The sequence below is a fragment of the Moschus berezovskii genome, chromosome 10, assembly GCF_049115385.1.
Source record: "Moschus berezovskii isolate FMDL1 chromosome 10, NW_MosBer_1.0, whole genome shotgun sequence".
Taxonomy (NCBI): domain Eukaryota; kingdom Metazoa; phylum Chordata; class Mammalia; order Artiodactyla; family Moschidae; genus Moschus; species Moschus berezovskii.
In genome coordinates, this window is record NC_142469.1 from 37,169,254 (window position 1) to 37,191,362 (window position 22,109).

Genomic DNA, 22,109 nt, shown 5'->3' on the forward strand with positions numbered 1-22,109 from the left:
ATGCTACCCAGTGAGAAAATTCATTATTTTTATATATCAAGATTAGCATTGTGCTGGCCACCTATTAGGCCCTCAGTAACTTTTTGGAATGAATAACAGACAAAGCCTCTTAAGTTTAAAGAAATTGCAGTGGAGCAATTAGCAACTTGTGGTGTTAAAGCTATGTCTTTGAATTCCTGAAATCTGTGATTAGAGAGGCCTGGCGTGCTGTGATTCATAGGGTCACAAAGACTCAGACACAACTGAGCGACTGAACTGAACTGAACTGAATGATTAGAGAACACATGTGCCATTTTGTTTGAAAATAAGTATTTATAGTACATTTCAGAAAGATGGGGATTTATAAATAACAAAATTGATTGCTATGGGACTTCCCTAGTGGTTCAGTGGTTAAGACTGTGTGCTTCCAATACAGGGGATGCAGGTTTGATCCCTGCGAAGGGAACTAAGATCCCAAATGCTGCCTGGCCAAAAAAAAAAAAAGAAGAAAAAAAAAAAACAATACCAAAAATGAATGCTGTGATTTCAGAAAGATTAGGAGTCACTATAGAATTCCTTGGAGATAAATTAAAATTCAAAAAAATACCAGATACTTGATTTAGGTGAAAAAATAGTATCTGCAGTTGCAATTACTAGAATAAAATTATGAATATTATTAATCTTTATGTATCAGACACTAGGTAATATCTTGCTAGGATCAAGAAAAAGTTCTGTTCTGATGATGTTTCAGAAGGTTGTTAAAAGGAACTTTAGTTGATGTTATTGAAATGGTATTTATGTTTAGACACTTTTCGATGCTCAGTTTAAATACTAAAATTCTGTCTGCCTAAGTGATACTATTGGTTTCAGGTAAATTTAGCCCGTTTCTTCATTATCCTCTGAGAAAGTGACTTGCGAATTATATTACTACCAAAATAACATCATTCTACAAACGTATCCCATGTGGGGATTTGCTCGACCCTTGGGAAACCAAAATGCATATGGTATAGTCCCTCATCTAAAGGGCTTCAAGGCTATAAGGGAGACAGCTGTATAGTCAAATTTATTTCCCAGTTTATGTATGTATGCCCACAGATCCATGCATATGTACGTATTGAACATAATTGTAAAGGCACTCACTGGCATCTTTTACTTATGTGACACATGTGTCACTGAAGATATTTAGAAGATGTATTAGCTCACTGAGCAGAGAGTGAATTGTCCTAGATGATTCACCCATGGATTCTAGACTAGAAGATGAGATCAGGGAGGGATGCAGGTGTCCCAGGCAGAATGAACCAGGAGTGGAGAGTTGGACACGAACGAATGACTGAGCGCACACACACAGGATGTCTCTCTGGTTCACTCTCCTTAGGAACATAAGACATTTTTCTGGTTTGTTTTTCTAGAATATGTATTGTTCTTTGTCTTCTGGGATTTTTATTGGTCTGAAGTTTACTTGGGCTTCCCAGGCGGTGCAGTGGTAAAGAATCGCCTGCCAATGCAGGAGACGCAAGTTTGATCCCTGGATCGGGAAAATCCCCTAGAGTAGGAAATGGCAACCTACTCCAGTATTCTTGCCTGGAAAACTCCATGGGCAGAGGAGCCTGGCAGGCTGCAATCCATGGGGTCACAAACAGACATGACTGAGCAATTAAGCATAGACACAGAAAATTTACTTGCTATTCCCAGTGGTTTTGATGACAGGTATTCAAATACACAGCATCAAAGTAAGTGAGAAAGAAAAACATAGCAATCACATGGCTTTTGGGTTTTTTTTTTAACATTATTTATTTATTTATTTTTGTCTGTCCTGGGTCTTGGATGCTGTGCAGGCTTTTCTCTTGTTGCAGAGAGTGACTGCTACCCTGTAGCTGTGTTGCGTAGGCTTCCCATTGCAATGGCTTCTCTTGTTGTGGAGCACGGGCTCTAGAGCACAGGCTCAGTAGCTGTGGCGCATAGGCTTAAGTTGCTCCATGGCAGGTGGTATCCTCTAGGATCAGGGATCGAACTCATGTCTCCTGCGTTGGCAGGCAGATTCCTTACCACTGAGCTGTCAGGGTTATGTCAGCCCCTCACATGTTATTTCAAGTAGTGTTTCTCAAACATTAATGGGCATCAGAATCACCTGTAGGACTTGTTAAAGTGCTGATTGCTGGGCCCCACCCCCAGAGTTTCTCGTTGAAGAGATCTGACCTCGTGCCCAAGAATCTGCATTTCTTAAAAGCTCAGGCTGATGCTGATTTCCAGGGACTGCCTGCCAGCAACCATGGGCTTGAAGCGATTGATCTGGACATAACCTCTAACACAGATCTGGACACGTTTCTGTTTTAAGTAATAATTTAATTTCTCTCAGTAAATGAATCAGAGAATGATAGAAGTTTTTGTTGTCTAGTGTTAATGGTGGCTTAATTCCTGATATACCTACTGCTTCATTGGGATAAGTTGAAGAATACACTTAGTAACATATAGTAAGACAAAAAGATTAAAATAAATTGACATTTCTATCATCTCTTACTCTTTTTAAGTTCTAAGATTTTGATTTTTGTGATCAGTTTTGCTGTTACTTTTAGCTCTATCTTTATATTATAAATTTGCTTAGAAATTGCAATAATGTGTGAAGATCCAAAAATATATTCACCTCTACTACCCTTTTCTTAAAATAATGCAGTTACTTTAGAATAAAAAATAAACCACTTAATGGTAATGATATCATGTTCCAGACTAATTTGTTTGATTCTAAAAGAAAAGTTTATTTTCACATGTATCATATACATGATTCCATTCAGTGAGATAACAACATTAAGATGTCATATTGCCCTGTATTGTTAAAGTGTAGAAGATAATGAAAAGCTGATTTTTTTAGAAAAATTGGTTGTAATTGTTTACCTAGTACTTTTCTTTAGAGATGCTATAACTGCGTTTAGCCACAGGCCCCTTGGCGGGTCTGGACAGCAGGGAACTCACTCGCCCCGGCACTGCAGGAGAAACAGAGAGGGACCCTCATGGTCGAGCCTAAAACCCTTCACCTCCCACTTGCTTTCTTCCTAGCGTGGAATGTCTCTCTAGCACAGTTCCTCATGCTGACTGAAGTAAAAACAGTATTGCATAGTCTTGTCATGATCCAGCATGCCCAGGTCTAGATCATCACTTGCAAGGAAAGGAAGGTGTCTCTGGACCCCAGGAGTATCTTCTTTTATACTCTTCCTGGCAGAAGTTTCCTCCAGATATAAAGGACATCTTCTATGCATTGGTGCATTCATTTTACCATTTTGCTTAGTGCTACTTTTGTGTGTGTGAGGGTGCTAGCCTTGACTTAGGGAAGTTTTCTTGCAGAAGGGTAAATCTGAATGTACTCTTATCTACCTTGCTGAGGGAACTGGGGAGAGTTCTCCAAAGTAGCCTAGGAAAGCTGCAGAGGTACCCTAATTTGCAGAGATATTCATGCTTTTTGTCTGGACTAGGAGATTGGAAGTCATGAGAAAGGCAAGACTAGAGAGAGAGGACAAGTTACAAGACTTGAAAACACTGTCAGATTTATGTATTAATAAATCCTAAACCTAACTAGAGAAAGCACTAGCCTTTGGTCATTCCATTGCCATTTCTTTATCACTTAGCTTTGTGGTTTACTCAGAGTCATCAACTGATTTTATGTGTGGTTTGTGGCAGTGTATTCGTCATTGAGTAAGGTTAAATTTATATACTCTATTTACATTTCTACTGAGATAGAATGTAATATACCGTATTTACATTCTACTTAACAGATAACCCTCTTAAGAGGATCAATTCTTTTTAAAATCCAGGTTATTTTATCATCTAGTTACATACTTTTAAAGAGAGTCCACTGACAATTGTTATTTGGAATAATTCTTTTCTATTTTTTAAAAAGTTTTATTATATATTGGAGCATAGTTGATTAACAATGTCATGTTAGTTTCAGGCATACAACAGAGTGATTCAGTTACACATACACATGTATCTGTTCTTTTTCAAGTTCTTTGCCCATTTAGGTTATTACAGAATATTGAGCAGAGTTGCCTGTGCTATGCAGTAGGTCCTTACTGGTTATCTATTTTAAATATAGTAGTGTGTATATCATTTTATTGTTTTTTAGATTTCACATGTAAGCAGTATCATATGATATTTGTCTTCCTCTATCTGACTTATTTCACTTAGTTTAATAATCTCCAGGTTCATCCATGTTGTTGTAAACAGCATTATTTCATTCATTTTAATGGCTGAGTAATATTCCATTGTATTAAAGTGTATGTGCTGCATCTTCTTTTTTTTTTATATTGAGGTATATAGCCAGTTAACAATGTTGTGATAGTTTCAGGGAAACTATCAACAAAGGGACTCAGCCATATATATACATGTATCCATTCTCCCTCAAACTCCCCTTTCAGCCAGGTTGCCAGGTAACATTGAGCAAATTTCCATGTGCTATACGGTAGGTCTTTGTTAGTTATCTATTTTACATATAGCAGTGTGTATCTGTCCATCCCAAACTCCCTAACCCTTCCTTTCATCCTTCCCTCTACTCCCCTGGCAAATACAGGTTTGTTCTCTAAGTCTGTGAGTCTTCCTTACTTTCTTACTCTTTTGTAAGTAAATTCATTTATATAATTTCTTTTTAGATTTCACATATAAGGGATATCACATAATATTTCTTCTCCTCTGTCTGACTTACTTTACTCCATATGACAATCTCTAGGTCCATTCATATTGCTGCAAATGGCATTATTTCATTCTTTTTAATGGCTGAGTAATATCCCATTGTATATATGTACTACATCTTTTCTATCCATTCCTCTGTTGATGGATATTTAGGTTGCTTCCATGTCTTGGCTGTTGTAAACAGCACTGCAGTTCACATTGGGGTGCATATATTCTTTCCAACCATGTTTTTCTCCCAGGAATGGGATTGCTGGAACATATGGAAGCTGTATTTTTAGTTTTTTAAGGAATCTCCATACTGTTCTCCGTAGTGACTGTGCCAATTTACATTACCATCAACAGTGTAGGAGGGTTTTCTTCTCTCTATACCCTCTCCAGCATCTATCATTTGTAGATTTTTTGATGATGGCCATTCTGACTGTTGTGTCTCTTCTATTTGCTTAATTAAGTTGATTTGACGTTTTTCTTAAGTAAAACACAGAGGTTTTTTCTTTTTTCCTGAAATTATACTCCTTTAGGAAATACGAGAAAAATATATTGCATGGAATCATATCTCAAGATATAAGTTGATGTGTTTTTGTTTTGTTTCTCCATCAGGATTGCCTGTTTGTCCTGAGCTGGTGAGGGAGCACATCCCTAAAACCAAGGATGTGGGACACTTCTTGTCTGTCACTGGGACAGTAATTCGAACAAGTCTGGTGAAGATCCTGGAGTTTGAGCGGGATTACATGTGTAACAAGTGCAAGCATGTATTTGTGGTCCAGGCCGACTTTGAGCAGTATTATACTTTCTTCCGTCCATCCTCATGTCCCAGCTTGGAGAACTGTGATTCTTCAAAATTCACTTGCCTCTCAGACTTGTCATCTCCAACTAGGTGTAGAGATTATCAGGAAATCAAAATTCAAGAACAGGTAAATGATCAAATACATGATAAAAATAAATTTGAAGAAGTGTTTTTCAGCTTTGGGTAAATTGCCAGGACTAGGGAACATGTTGGAGAAGGCAATGGCAAGCCACTCCAGTACTCTTGCCTAGAAAATCACATGGACAGAGGAGCCTGGTGGACTGCAGTCCTTGGGGTCACTACTACTCGGACACGACTGAGCGACTTCACTTTCACTTTTCACTTTCACACATTGGAGAAGGAAATGGCAACCCACTCCAGTGTTCTTGCCTGGAGAATCCCAGGAATGGCAGAGCCTGGTCGGCTGCCATCTATGGGGTCGCACAGAGTTGGACATGACTGAAGTGACTTAGCAGCAGCAGCAGCAGCAGGGAACATGTAATGGATTACATAGGGAACTTGTGTCATCACTTAGTAGAAGATCAAGCATGAAATTTTGTCTCATAGAGTATAGAATTTAGAGACCATAAAATGGTCATCTTTTTACAGTGAGCATTGGCAGGAAAGTTATGAAGTGACTTAATAATTATTTTAAATAGAAAAAGTGAATTTTTAAGAAGTTTACCTAAGTGATAGGAAAAAATTAAATGGGTTTAATTGGTGGTTAAACACTGGAGTGGGCAGGATTTGGGGTTTAGGTGCAATTTACATGTTGTGCCAAATGAGGTATACATAAACATTTTAAACATGTGTGCATGAGCCTTAGTTTCCTTTACTTGCAACTTAAACACAAAGACTTTATTCAGTGTCAAAGACTCAGGCCCCTTTTGTCTTTCTACACCATTCTTAATAAATGACTTCTATTCTTATGGTGGTCGATGGTTCAGGATGGTGGCTACAATTCTGTAACATCTGTATCCCAGTCAAGGAATAGGAAAAAGGAAGCAAAAGCACCTGTCATCTAAACCAAGTATCCATTTACGCAGTCTCCCTCAAAGTCTTCTGCAACAAGTTTGCTTGTATCTCATTGGTCAGAACTTAGTCATATGACCACGCTTAGCTGCAAGGGAACCTGAGAGATTAGTCTTCTATAAAGGAAGTAATAAAGGCACACATATAATAAGAATAAAGCTAGAGTTCTCTTACTAACGAGTAATCAAAGGAACTGAGTGATTTGTCCCAGGTCTTATGAATAGAGATCAGGGAAGAACTGGCTCTCTTTTCTGGTTAAGTAACTTTATTATTGTGTTTAGTAGTTGGAGCATGTTTTATTTTGACCACCCACCAGGTAGATTATATTTTGAGCTATTTCCATCTGGATGTTTTTATTTTATTCTAGTTTTAGTAAATTCTTCAACTGATAGTAGGCACAAGTTTCAAGAAAATTCCATAAATCCCCATCATAATTAAATTGCATGATAATACCAGAGAAACAGAGACAGTAATTTCAAGAACTGCTAGGCTTCTGAAAACTTACTATATATCTACATGTACTCAGTATCTGCTTTCTTTTCCTTGCTAGGTCCAAAGGCTATCTGTTGGAAGTATTCCACGATCGATGCAGGTTATCCTGGAAGATGATTTAGTAGACAATTGCAAATCTGGTAAGAGTGAACTTTTGTTAGCTTATATAGTAGGTCCTAAAGTATTGATTGGAGAAGGCAATACTTTAGGACCTACTATATTGGGCTTCCCAGGTGGCACAGTTGTAAAGAATCCACCTGCCAATGCAGGAGATGTGTGTTCGATCCCTGGGTCGGGAAGAAACCCTGGAGAAGGAAATGGCAACCCATTCCTGTATTCTTGCCTGGGAAATCCCATGGACAGAGGAGCCTCACATGCTACAGTCCATGGGGTCCCAAAAGAGTCAAGACATGGCTTAGTGACTAAACAACAACAACAAAAGTATTGATTAGGAAAAACCACTTTTCCTGAGATCAACTGCAAGTGAGTGTGGGGAACTTGAGAACAGAGACTGGCATGAGGTGGGAGGTGATAGGGGAAAGAAGCTGGGCTGGAGTTCAGCGATCTAGTCTAGCTGTTTAATAGATGAAGAAGCCGACTTGCCCATGAGAGCTTAACCTTTCCATTTTTCTTACTCCAAAAACCTTAAAACCTTGGTTCTATATGTTTGCTTAGTGATTTTCACTGGCTATTTAACATTTAATTTGAAGTTGGGTCAGAAAATGGAAATGATTATTATTGATGACTGCTTTTCAATTTAATTCAATATGTCCTGCTTTAAATATGTCCCATTCTCACATAAAAGACCCTAGTCTCTATAAAAGATAAATAGTACCAGTGTGTCCCCTGAGGCGTAACAGGTATGTTTGATTTCTTATTTCATATCCCTGTGCTCCCCTACTTGGACAAATCAACAATGTTCATTCCTCTAAATTCCATCATTTCCCTTTTCTTAACCCTTGTCTTCTCCAAATACCTTATTTAAAAAATATTTACTGAGCTGACATTTCATTAAAATGATGGGGCAAAGGCTCTATGAAAACAATGAGTTCAGTATCTAGAGTAAAGAATAACTCCTTGTCAAAAGGCTTTTCCCTTCCACCAAGAATCACCAACTCATACTTTGACATTTATATCAAATACAGTAACAGTTTATAGTTATCCAAACAATATTTTAAGTAAATAATAGCTTTGATCAGGGATTGCCTACTAAATGGACAAGGCTATGTCAGAGTACCTTGTTCATATAAGACTCTTGATTTTAACCAGAATTTTTAATGTCTGGATCAGTGAAGCAGTGCTTGTATGAGCTTAGCTAGAACATGAAAATGTCCTTTGATAGTGATTAAGATGTTTTCATCCAGTTTGTCTGAACTGAATTCTTTCTGCACTTAAAAAAATTCTGAAGGTATTTTTCTTTCACATGTCACTTACAATAAAGAATGGATGGCAGCAGTCTGTCAACAGCTATTTTTTTCATTTATCCACTGCTACAAACCTTTTTGAGAATCGGAAGACATAAGTAGCATAATCATTGCCCTTAGGGAATTCACAGTCTAGTTAGGAACCCCAGTCTGATATTGCAGAGTAGTAAAGTTGGAGCTTATATACTGATAACTGTCAGTGTGGCAGGAGATCAAACATAGGTCTGACCATGGGTGGCTGCAGTGGTAAATATGCTTCAGAAGAGAGAGAGGCACAGAGAGATGGGATTGTGTAAAGTGAGAATTTCAGTTTCCTGAAAATATTATTGTTTCCAATAACATTTACTGTAGAAAATCACGTAAGTTTCAAATGAGTGTTTATTGCCTTGGACTATCTCATAAACCTCATAATTGGAGTACTCCACATTTTACACATTGTTGCCGCTGAGTGGAGTCAGGGTATTTCTAGTGGGTACAACATCTGAAACATAAGTTTCTCATTTGACTTAAGAGAGAAACAGCATCTATAAAATGACCCATTTAAATGACCATAGTAGAGAACTCATCAAAGCGTTCATATAATGTTGCCCTGGTTAGGTTCATCAAAAAAAAAAACTGGGCACAGTCAATATTGTAAATGATCACTCTTCCTGATGGGATTTGAAAACCATCCAGCAGTGGATTAGGAAGAATCTTGAAAGTGTATGAAGAACCTATTTAGTGTCTTTGTCACCATTTACTATCAAGTTGCCAGAGGCTAGAAATATGCCTTCTATTCAGTGAATTGCTACCACCAGTTCCATTAACTTAGCATTCACAGAAGACTTCTCTTTAAGAAAGCAAAACACTCCAGATTACACATCACAGGTTGATGTTTAGAGAGAAAGGCATTTTGCATCAACAAATATCAAATATTAATATTTGACACAGGCTTGGAAATGAAGACTTGCTGGTTAAGTTTATTGTGCGAAGTATAAATTCCAATATTGGTGTAAGGTATTTCCAGCAACCTATGTGCAACAAGATTGAAATCTTGGGACTAGGATTATATTCTTTATTTTTCTTTTGGCACCCTTTTCTCTAGCACCAAAATATCGAATGCCAAGCATTCACCTATACTTCTTAATTGGTTTACTGAATTGTATGTATTGATAAAAAATATGTTGGTATATGGAAAATATTCCTATAAACTATCCAAGGCCTCTTAGGAAAAATCTGTAAAAGTTTAATATTCTACTCATTAATCGAGAATCGGTGAACAACACGCTGCTGAATAATCAACAAATCACAGAAGAAATCAAAAAAGAAATCAAAATATGCATAGAAACGAATGAAAATACAACAACTCAAAACCTGTTCAGTTCAGTTCAATTGCTCAGTCGTGTCCGACTCTTTGCAACCCCATGAACCGCAGCATGCCAGCCTGCCTGTCCATCACCAACTCCCAGAGTTTACCGAAACCCATGTCCATCGAGTTGGTGATGCCATCCAACCATCTCATCCTCTGTCGTCCCCTTCTCCTCCAGCCCTCAATCCTTCCCAGCATCAGGATCTTTTCAAATGAGTCAGCTCTCCGCATCAAGTGGCCAAAGAATTGGAGTTTCAGCTTCAACATCAGTCCTTCCAATGAACACCCAGGACTGATCTCCTTTAGGATGGACTGGTTGGATTCCTTGCAGTACAAGGGACTCTCAAGAGTCTTCTCCAATACCACAGTTCAAAAGCATCAATTCTTCGGTGATCAGCTTTCTTTATAGTCCAACTCTCACATCCATACATGACCACTGGAAAAACCATAGCCTTGACTAGATGGACCTTTGTTGGCAAAGTAATGTCTCTGTTTTTTAATATGCTATCTAGGTTGGTCATAACTTTCCTTCCAAGGAGTAAGCATCTTGTAATTTCATGGCTGCAGTCACCATTCTGCAGTGATTTTAGAGCCCCAAAAAATAAAGTCTGACACTGTTTCCACTGTTATCCCATCTATTTGCCATGAAGTGATGGGACCAGATGTCATGATCTTAGTTTTCTGAATGTTCAGCTTTAAGCCAACTTTTTCACTCTCCTCTTCCAATTTCATCAAGAGGCTCTTTAGTTCTTCCCTTTCTGCCATAAGGGTGGTATCATCTACATATCTGAGGTTATTGATATTTCTCCCAGCAATCTTGATTCCAGCTTGTGCTTCCTCCAACCCAGCATTTCTCATGATGTACTCTGCATATAAGTTAAATAAGCAGGTGACAATATATAGCCTTGACATACTCCTTTTCCTATTTGGAACAAGTCTGTTGTTCCATGTCTGGGACACTGTAAAAGCAGTGCTAAGGGGAAGGTTCATAGCAATACAGGCTTCCCTCAAGAAATAAGAAAAAAGTCAAATAAATAACCTAACTCTACACCTAAAGCATGAGGTGGCCAAAGTATTGGAGTTTCAGCTTTAGCATCAGTTCTTCCAATGAACACCCAGGACTGATCTCCTTTAGAATGGACTGGTTGGATCTCCTTGCAGTGCAAGGGACCCTCAAGAATCTTCACCAACACCACAGTTCAAAAGCATCATATGCTGGGAGGGATTGGGGGCAGGAGGAGAAGGGGATGACAGAGAATGAGATGGCTGGATGGCATCACCGACTCGATGGACATGAGTTTGAGTGAACTCTGGAAGTTGGTGATGGACAGGGAGGCCTGGCGTGCTGTGATTCATGGGGTCACAAAGAGTTGGACACGACTGAACTGAACTGAACACCTAAAGCAAGTAGAAATGGAAGAAATGCAGAACCCCAGGGTTAGTAGAAGGAGAGAAATCTTTAAAATTAGGGCAGAAATAAATGCAAAAGAAACAAAAGAGACCATAGCAAAAATCAACAAAGCCAAAAGCTGGTCCTTTGAGAAGATAAATAAAATTGACAAACCATTAGCCAGACTCATCAAGAAACAAAGGGAGAAGAATGAGATCAACAAAATTAGAAATGAAAATGGAGAGATCACAACAGATAACACAGAAATACAAAGCATCATAAAGACTACTATCAGCAACTATATGCAAATATAATGGACAACCTGGAAGAAATGGACAAATTCTTAGAAAAGTACAACTTTCCAAAACTGAACCAGGAAGAAACAGAAAACCTTAGCAGACCCATCACAAGCATGGAAATTGAAACTGTAATCAGAAATCTTCCAGCAAACAAAAGCCCAGGACCAGACGGCTTCATAGCTGAATTCTACCAAAACTTTAGAGAAGAGTTAACACGTATCCTACTCAAACTCTTCCAGAAAATTGCAGAGGAACGTAAACTTCCAAACTCATTCTATGAAGCCACCATCATCCTAATATCAAAACAAGACAAGATGCCACACAAAAAAGAAAACTACAGGCCAATATCACTGATGAACATAGATGTAAAAATCCTTAACAAAATTCTAGCAAACAGAATCCAACAAGATATTAAAAAGATCATACATCATGACCAAATGGGCTTTATTCCAGGGATGCAAGTATTCTTCAATATCTACAAATCAATCAGCGTAATACACCATATTAACAAATTGAAAGATAAAAAACCATATGATATCTCAATAGATACAGAGAAAGCCTTTGACATAATTCAACATCCATTTATGGTAAAAACCCTCCAGAAAGCAGGAATAGAAGAAACAGACCTCAACATAATAAAAGCTATATATGACAAACCACAGCAAACATTATCCTCAATGGTGAAAAATTGAAAGCATTTCCCCTAAAGTCAGGAACAAGACAAGGGTGCCCATTCTTACCACTGCTAGTCAACATAGTTTTGGAAGTTTTGGCCACAGCAATCAGAGCAGAAAACGACATAAAAGGAATCCAAATTGGAAAAGAAGTAAAACTCTCACTGTTTGCAGATGACATGATCCTCTACATAGAAAATCCTAAAGACTCCACCAGAAAATTCTAAAGACTTCACCAGAAAATGACTAGAGCTAATCAATGAATATAGTAAAATTGCAGGATATAAAATCAACACACGGAAATCCCTGGCATTCCTATACACTAACAATGATAAAACAGAAAGAGAAATTAAGGAAACAATTCCATTCACCATTGCAACGAAAAGAATTAAAAATACTTAGGAATATATCTACCTAAAGAAACAAAAGACCTATATATAGAAAACTATACAACACTGGTGAAAGAAATCAGAGAGGACACTAATAGATGGAGAAATATACCATGTTCATAGATTGGAAGAATAAATATTGTGAAAATGAATATATTACCCAAAGTAATTTATAGGTTCAATGCAATCCCTATCAAGCTACCAATGGTATTTTTCACAGAGCTAGAACAAATAATTTCACAATTTGTATGGAAATACAAAAAACCTCGAACAGCCAAAGCAATCTTGAGAAAGAAGAATGGAACTGGGGGAATCAACCTGCCCACCTTCAGGCTCTACTACAAAGCTACAGTCATCAAGACAGTATGGTACTGGCATAAAGACAGAAATATAGATCAATGGAACAAAACAGAAAGCCCAGAGATAAATCCATGCCCCTATGGACACCTTATCTTCGACAAAGGAGGCAAGAATATACAATGGAGAAAAGACAATCTCTTTAAGAAGTGGTGCTGGGAAAACTGGTCAACCACTTGTAAAAGAATGAAACTAGAACACTTCCTAACACCATGCGCAAAAATAAACTCAAAATGGATTAAAGATCTAAATGTAAGACGAGAAACTATAAAACTCCTAGAGGAAAACATACGCAAAACACTCTCCGACATAAATTGCAGCAGGATCCTCTATGACCCACCTCCAAGAGTATTGGAAATAAAAGCAAAAATAAACAAATGGGACCTAATTAAACTTAAAAGTTTTTGCACAACAAAGGAAACTATAAGCAAGGTGAAAAGACAGCCTTCAGAATGGGAGAAAATAATAGCAAACAAAGCAACTGACAAATAATTAATCTCAAAAATATACAAGCAACTCCAGCTCAATCCCAGAAAAATAAACGACCCAATCAAAAAATGGGCCAAAGACCTAAACAGACATTTCTCCAAAGAAGACATACAGATGGCTAACAAACACATCAAAAGATGTTCAACATCACTCATTATCAGAGAAATGCAAATCAAGACCACAATGAGGTACCATTTCATGCCAATGAGAATGGCTGCTGTCCAAAAGTCTACAAACAATAAATCCTGGAGAGGGTGTGGAGAAAAGGGAACCCTCTTACACTGTTCATGGGAATGCAAACTAGTACAGCCACTATGGAGAACAGTGTGGAGATTCCTTAAAAAACTGGAAATAGAACTGCCATATGAGCCAGCAATCCCACTGCTGGGCATACACACTGAGGAAACCAGAATTGAAAGAGACATGTGTACCCCAGTGTTCATCATAGCACTGTTTATAATAGCCAGGACATGGAAGCAACCTAGATGTCCATCAGCAGACGAATGGATACGGAAGCAGTGGTACATATACACAATGGAAAATTACTCAGCCATTAAAAAGAATACATTTGAATCAGTTCTAATAAGGTGGATGGAACTGGAGCCTACTATAGAGTGAAGTAAGCCAGAAAGGAAAACACCAATATAGTATACTAACGCATATATATGGAATTTAGAAAGATGGTAACGATAACCCTGTATGGAAGACAGCAAAAGAGACACAGAGTATAGAACAGTCTTTTGGATTCTGTGGGAGAGGGCGAGGGTGGGATGATTTGGGAGAATGGCACTGAAACATGTATATTATCATATGTGAAATGAATTGCCAGTCCAGGTTCGATGCATGAGACAGGATGCTCGGGGCTGGTGTACTGGGATGACCCAGATGGATGGGATGGGGAGGGAGGGGGGTTCAGGATGGGGAACACATGTACACCCGGGGCGGATTCATGTCAATGTATGGTAAAACCACTACAATATTGTAAAGTAATTAGCCTCCAATTAAAATAGATAAATTTATATTAAAAAAAAAAAGAATGGGAGAGTGTCCATAACTGGGAAGGAACCAACCAAGAAGAATCAAGTGGAATTTTTGCTTTCATAGCTTGTGGAGAGGAGCTTTGAAATAGAACAAGTATTCATTCATTTCTTGGTGCACTCATTCTTTTGTCCTTTAAAAAACAAAAAAGGTGAGTGAATGTTAATAAGTGTAGTTGAGTAAAAATGAATACACCAGGAACTAGAAGTAGTATCATTGTACCCATCATCGCAATATCGTCTCCTTTCCTGACACTGGTTGATTGTGCAGTTGACCCTTGAACAACAGGGCTTTGAACAGCATGGGTCCACATATACACAGATTCTTTTCAATAGTAAATACTAGAGCACTACATGATGCACGGTTGGTTGAATCCACGGATGTGGAACCGCAGATTTGGAGGGCTGACTGTGGGATTTCGATAGCGGAGGTTGATTCCGGAACCAATCCCCTGGGAATATTGAAGGACAGACTGCACTTCATACTTCGGGCTGCAGTCCCCACGTCTTGATTAAGTGAGAACTACATGGTTACTGATTCTGAGAGGATGACCATTTCACGCAGTAGAATCACAGTGAATATATCATTCAGTATTTTCCCAGGGACAGGTTAGAATTCAGTGTGATTATCATATGGCAGATTAAGAAAAATTAAAATGCTGGCTTTAGCTTTTAGCTGTGCAAATACAAGTGCCTGATTAAAAAATAAATTGGGACACTGTGTTCTTTTGCCCCAAATGGTTTCTAGAGGAATGTACACCACTCTAAACCCCGGTGGGGCAGTGGTTGATTTCTTGGTTCTGGTCCTTTGTCAGGTTTGTGCCCAAGCAGGCAGGATGCTACTGCTGGATTCACTCAGTGCTTTTTTCCAGGTGATGACATCACTATTTATGGGGTTGTAATGCAGCGGTGGAAGCCCTTTAAGCAAGATGTGCGCTGTGAAGTGGAGATAGTCCTGAAGGCCAATTATGTCCAAGTAAATAACGAACAGTCTGCAGGGGTCAACATGGATGAGGAGGTCCGAAAGGAATTTGAAGACTTTTGGGAACACTATAAGAGCGATCCTTTTGCAGGTTTGTGATTAAGGGTATGGAGCTGATATTTATTAATGGCATTTCATTCATGATGTTTCTGATTTTCATGCTGTGCATCAGTGGCTGTGTTCTGAGGGAGTAGCTTTAGCCAGTGCCTCTTGTAGTCTCCCTTTAAAGCCCTTTTCTGGCATAAACCTCTCTGTTTAGTGATCTTACTGGAAATCCCAAGAGATTTTCCATTTCCAACTATTATTTTAATATCTCTTATCTTGCCAAAATAGTTTCAGAGTTTTCTACCTTCTTTACCAATTAAACATATAGTTCCTCCTTAAACAGGCAAAACTCATTCTGTCATGAAACTTTATTCTGTTAAAATCATTTATCTTCTGATTCATCTTATATCATTAAGACAGCTTCACACTCTTTTAGTTGAAGATTTTTAAAATATGGAATGGTAAGAGATGATAAGAGAGATGCAAAAAATCTTTGTCATCACAGCAAAAATTTCTGACTATGACACTTAAGATGTAATTACACAGATGAAAACATTATAGCCTTTGGGTTTCTAGAGTATTTTTTATTAAAAAGTCCCAACTATATAAAATACCAATTAAATCTTCAAGTGTCTGTTTTCATTCTTTCTTGGAGGCATCTTCTGAGAAAAATAAATGGAAGCCAGTAATAGACTATTTCTGAGAAGCTTCACCTCAGATCTAATACATAGTTATTATCTATCTTAATTCATGTATTGAATTGGACAGATATCATTCCACAGAATAAGACTTTCATTCGCTTTAAATACAAGCAGTTGGCTTTTATTTTGTGGGATATTTTTTTGCTTTTGCTTATGTGTGTAACACATATATAGTGGTTATCAATCATCCTTTTATCTGATCCATACAAAAAGAACCAAAGGTCTCTATATTATAGCTTCATTAAGCAAACCTTTTGCAAATCATGTTGTTCATTCGCCTAAGTCGTCTCTGATTTTACAACCCCATGGACTGCAGCACACCTGGCTTCCCTATCCTTCACCATCTCCTGGAGTTTGCTCAAAGTCATGTCCATTAAGTCAGTGATGCCATCCAACCATCTCATCCACTGTCACCCCCTTCTCCTCCTGCCCTCCATCTTTCCCAGCATCAGGGTCTTTTCCGGTGAGTTGGCTCTTCCCATCAGGTGGCCAAAGTATTGGAGCTTCAACATCAGTCCTTCCAGTGAATATTCAGGTTTTATTTCCTTTAGGATTGACTGGTTTGATCTTCTTGCTGTCCAGAGGACATTCAATAGTCTTGTCCAGCACAATTCGAAAGCATCAATTCTATAGTGCTTTGACTCTATGAACCATATGTATTTTTAAATGTTATTTTACTTAACGTTGTTTCTCCGTATCAATTCCCTACAAAAATCTGTAAGTGTTAAGAAGGGCATCATACAAGGCTGTCAGAAGTGATTTGTGCTGCTGATCAGAGAGTCTATCTTGTTTTAATTAGAGCTATACATCTTATTTAGGGCTTCCCTGGTGGCTCAGAGGTTAACGCGTCTGCCTCCAATGCGGGAGACCCAGGTTCGATCCCTGGGTTGGGAAGATCCCCTGGAGAAGGAAATGGTAACCCACTCTAGTATTCTTGCCTGGAGAATCCCATGGATGGAGAAGCCTGCTAGGCTACAGTCCACAGGGTCGCAAAGAGACGGACACGACTGAGCGACTGAACAGAACAGAATACATCTTATTTACCAGATGAAAGGGAGAAATAAATGTAATAACCTGTGAGAAATATAAGTAGGAAGACAGGGAGAAAATGAGGCAACATTTTTCTTTTTAGTATGAAGATTCGGCTTTGTTTAGTTTCCTGAGTACCTCTTACCAGCCATATCTTACCATTTCAAAGTGTGTGTGTGTGTGTGTGTGTGTGTGTGTGTGTGTGTGTGTGTGTGTGTGTGTGTGTGTTGTGTGTGTGTGTGTGTGTGTGTGTGTGTACAGAGGAAGGGTGGTGGAGGTGGGGAGCTATATCCAAAGTGTGTCTTCATTTTGCTTGTCTAAAGACAGACATTACTACATTTCTCAGCTCTGGGAGGTTGGCTTGCTTCATTAAGATCTGATACTGTGAGTGCTGACAAGGAACTCAAGATTCTCTTGTGATTTCAGGGATCCCCTGACCCTGATGCTTAGAGGATGGCTAGAAACCCAAAGGGGTTGGGTTCTGTTGGGCCATCTGAACCCACTTCAGGGTAACTTATCGTCTTAGACCTAAGTTCTCTTCATTGGGGTAAATAATGGCCATGCCACAAAAGTGGATTACATGGGCAAACTATTAATACAGCCTGGAACGAGAAATTTGCCCCAGGGGGAGAGGAAGGAAAATGTTAGGGTATTATTCTCCCTAATGAATTCTCTTCCGTGATAGAGTCATGAGAGCTTCTATTGCCATGACGCAAGGAATTAAGTTTTTCAACTTTAGATAACAAATTTAGGGAATGGACCTTCCCCTTTGCCTTTCTCTGGCACCTCAGACCTGACTTCAGTTTACCTTTTATGTTGACCAGTGTGAGGAAATGGTGAGATAACAGGCACAAGTAATACAGGTATAATAGTTTCAGTAGCTCCTGTGTGCCAGGTACTGTGCTGTGTGCTGTGCAGTAATTAAATACTGAACAGCTGTATGTGCAATACCATTATCATCTCCATCTCACAGATAAGGAGATGGAGGCGGAGATGGTAAGAACCTTGCCCGAGGTCAGGCAGCTAGTAACACTGGGCTCTGACCTGAAAACCCATAGGAAGTGCTTCCTGTCAGCACATAAGTCAGGGGATCCATCTTTACTCAGAAAGTTGACTCTGACAGCTTTGGCTTCAGTGTCTCCCAGGTCAGTTTTTCTGCTTGTTCCCTGCTTACTGAAGCTATTATTTCTTTGTATGCGTAATTTCTAGATTCTGGTCAGAATTTATGTACCTGCTGTCAGGTCTTAACTATGTAGATCTCAGACATTTCGTCTTTTTCTCTGGGCTTTCTGCCTTGGAGAAGGGAGGGATTCCCTTTAGCAGTTAATGAAATTCCTTCCAGGGTTGACTAATTCTTTTTTTGGTTCCCGTTTTATTTATTCTAGAATGTTTTCTTTCTTCACCACTTCTGCCGTCCCAGGTCATATCACCAGAGCTTAACTGCCACTGAGTCAATTTTGATTCATTACAAAAGTAGCCTTTGTGCATAGGGCCATAAATTATGGAGGAACCCCTTTCCTTTATCTTGGTGGAAAAGCTTCTGGAACTGATGTCATCAGCTAAAGTAGTACTTGTATGATTATCTTCCTCCTCAAAAGAGCTATCACTGAAACATGTACAAACTCAAATATAAAAGCCCTCAGATGTGCAAATTAGTTTACCAGCATGAGGACACTGGGTTTCCCTGGTGGCTCAGATGATAAAGAATCTGCCTGCAATGCCGAAGACCTGGGTTCAATTCCTGGGTTGAAAGGATACCCTGGAAGAGGGCATGGCAACCCATTCCAGTATTCTTGCCTGGAGAATCCCATGGATAGAGAGGAGCCTGGCAGGCTGCAGTCCATAGTGTCACAAAAAGTCGGACATGACTGAGCGACTAGGCACCCAACATACGGACGTTAATTTCTGGTAACATGAATGTAGACATACAGAGTGCCATCACAGTAGTGAGTTCCAAATAAGACAAACTCAGGAAAGGCTTGTTAGAATCTATGAGCCTCATTGGTTGACTGGCCAATGACAGAATGAAACATCTAAATTATTCATGGATGGGATAGGCAGATTCTCAGATTTAGTGTCTGACATTTCTAGAAACAGAACCTAAGACAATGATAACCTCTTATTTAAAGCATATGATCAGAAGAATCTTAAGAACTCCAGCTTGGACTGCTAGAATTGTTTATAATGATCTTCTAAATATCCTGATAACACAGATACTCAGTCTAGATAAAACAGAATTTACCAAACTGCTCAGAGCAAATGCTGAATTGACTCGCAGGAATGGGTTGATTTTACCTCTTTTATATCTCTGAAGAAGCTCCACGTACCTTATTTAGTTTTCTGCAGTCTGATTCATTGTTTCTGAGATCAAACACCTTCCTTTTATTTAGGCAGTGGAGTAATTTTACTGAAATTATTGCACAGGAAGTGCAGCTGGTATTATTTTTAAGGGATAATGCTAGCCTGACGAGGGAGAAAAGAGATTTCTTTCTGTCCCTTATAAATATGCTAAATTTATAGAAACTTAAAATACGTGGCAGCCAGAACTTTTAATCTCAAGGCATTAATAAGACAAGGACTTTTAGGAACAAAACAACATTATTCACTCCTTTTAGTCAGATCATTTTAGAGTGTTTATAAGAAGAGAAGATAGAAAGGGAAATTTCAATTAGTATTTCTTGAAAAATTACTGATAACTCATCTTTCTGCCTTTCCCAGGAAGGAATGAAATATTGGCCAGCTTGTGCCCTCAAGTTTTTGGAATGTACCTAGTAAAGCTTGCTGTGGCCATGGTGCTGGCTGGTGGGATTCAAAGAACCGATGCTACAGGAACACGGGTCAGAGGTTGGTACCCATTAAGATTTCTGAGAAATACTAACACATACAGTAAGAGAAGATACGATTTCCCTTTGCTGAATAAAAAATTGCTTGTTGAGTTTTATTTTCCAAATGCAATCTTTTAAAAATTGACAGTTGTTCACTGTCTGATACTCAGTCCAATGTCAGGTACTACTTTTTAGAATCCAGTCTTTCCAAAGACTTTTTCAGTGAGTATGTTATTTTCACTCCAGCCTATAAGGGAGCCACAATATAAAATCTTTATGTTTCTTTTACTGTCTGTGTTTCTCATTGGATTTCCAGTCTTTCTCCAAGAGGAAAGGATTAGAAACAGTGCTTTTCAGTGTCTCCAGGTCAGTGCCTCTCCATCTGTGACTGTCAGTGTGTGTCTCTTACACTGCTGCCCTCAGTCACCTGCCTGCTGGCTCCCCGTCTGCTGGTGGGCAGCGAATACGCCATCTGCTGAGAGGAGCTCTGTAGGTCACGCATTCAAGCCAAAATGACTCTTAAAGTCATTTCCAAATGGCAGGGAGCTCTTTTGTGGTTAACACACTTAACTGACCTAAATGGCATAAATTAGGTTTATTATGGCCCTCATATAGGTAGTATAAGGGCCATAATAACCAAAGGCTTAACCAAAAGACTAAAAGGACATTATTGTAAACCAGGTGTTAGTAAGGACCATACTGTATAGTATAGAACAGTAAGTATAATAAGGTTTATGCGTATTGTATGTTTTGATTACCTACTGTTACAAGGCATTTTGCTAAATGTTGAACTTAAATAGTATTTCCCTATTAATATTTTCAGAAAATGCTTGAATATGACTGAATAAATTTGCTTGGTCAGTGAGATAACATCTGCCACAGGATATTCACATGTTTTTCTATGTTACATTCAAAAAGTAAGAACTTTTAAGATGGATGTTTCATTAAACTACTAAAATTTTCATAGAATGAAAAGGTTTTCACTTAACTGTTAGAATCATAAGTGATCTGGTTTTTATAAAGCACATACAAAGTCACAAACACTTAAAAGTACTTAAAAGTACTTAAAGTCACAAACACTTAAAAGTTTTATAAAGCACATACAAAGTCACAAACACTTAAAAGTACTTAAAGTCACAAACACTTAAAAGTACTTAAATAAAAATACTAGTATGGATGGATGGATGGAAAGAATCACAGTAGTTTGATATTTAAAATAGATTAAATAAAATCAGAAACTTTCTAAGCCAAAAGTTGTTTAAATGTTAAACACAGTCCCTAAACATCTGGAACTAGAACAAAAATCTCTTAAAAATGCTGCATTCAGAAATCCAAAGATTATTATTTATTTTGAAAGTTTAACTTTTCTAAGGACATTCTGGATAAAGTCTTCCTTGAATGACCTTAAACTAAAATACTATATAAAATAAAAATTGTGTGAGCATTCCAAAATGGACCATTTTTGACTAATTACACTTATGAGTCTTTTCATAGCAATTAGAAACTTTACTTACGCTTTTCTAGGTGAATCTCATCTTTTATTGGTTGGGGATCCTGGCACAGGGAAATCTCAATTCCTCAAATATGCAGCAAAGATTACACCAAGATCTGTGCTCACCACAGGAATTGGATCTACTAGCGCAGGTATTTTATGTATGATTTCAATTAATTTAATGTTACTTCAGAAGCTAACACAATGGTTATTTTCTTGTGAAAAAGTATCTATAATAGGATATATTTCAAGATTTTTGAGTTACTGCCAAAAACCTAAGTAAATATTCAGCATTACTTTTGTCGCTCTAAGAAAATATTTCAAAAGCTCCACCATCACTTATGTTTCAAAAGCTTATTCCATGTGTCTTTTTTGTATCTTAGTTTTAAATGACTGTGTTCAATTTTCTCATTCTGTAGTGATTACTTTTGTATATGCTTAGGCAGCATCTGTAATTCTGTGAAGACCCAGCAAACAGTGCTGAAACTAACTAAATAGGGTAAAATCTCACTTTACAAAGTAAATAGATGGCATAAAGCTTAAGGCATTTTCATGCTCATGGATCTCACAGACAGCAGTGATTCCTGCTAAAAATTCTTAGGTAGAAAATGTGTCTTAGTATGTGGAAAGTGTACTTTTATCATTGTAACGTGGAGCTTCATTC

General features: G+C 38.2%; 1 protein-coding gene across 4 annotated transcripts in view; it reads left to right on the forward strand.

The window, feature by feature from the left end:
• MCM9 (minichromosome maintenance 9 homologous recombination repair factor) overlaps positions 1-22,109 on the forward strand; it is a 92,344-nt gene that overhangs the window by 3,980 nt on the left and 66,255 nt on the right. For 3 of the 4 annotated variants that reach the window (XM_055432778.2, XM_055432780.2, XM_088840581.1), the window contains exons 3-7: positions 5,254-5,567; positions 7,023-7,104; positions 15,244-15,444; positions 19,847-19,972; positions 21,478-21,597. In XM_055432778.2, coding sequence (XP_055288753.2) covers positions 5,254-5,567; positions 7,023-7,104; positions 15,244-15,444; positions 19,847-19,972; positions 21,478-21,597 — 843 coding nt within the window. The remainder of the gene's footprint in view (positions 1-5,253; positions 5,568-7,022; positions 7,105-15,243; positions 15,445-19,846; positions 19,973-21,477; positions 21,598-22,109) is intronic. The other variant, XM_055432781.2, reaches the window with a different exon arrangement.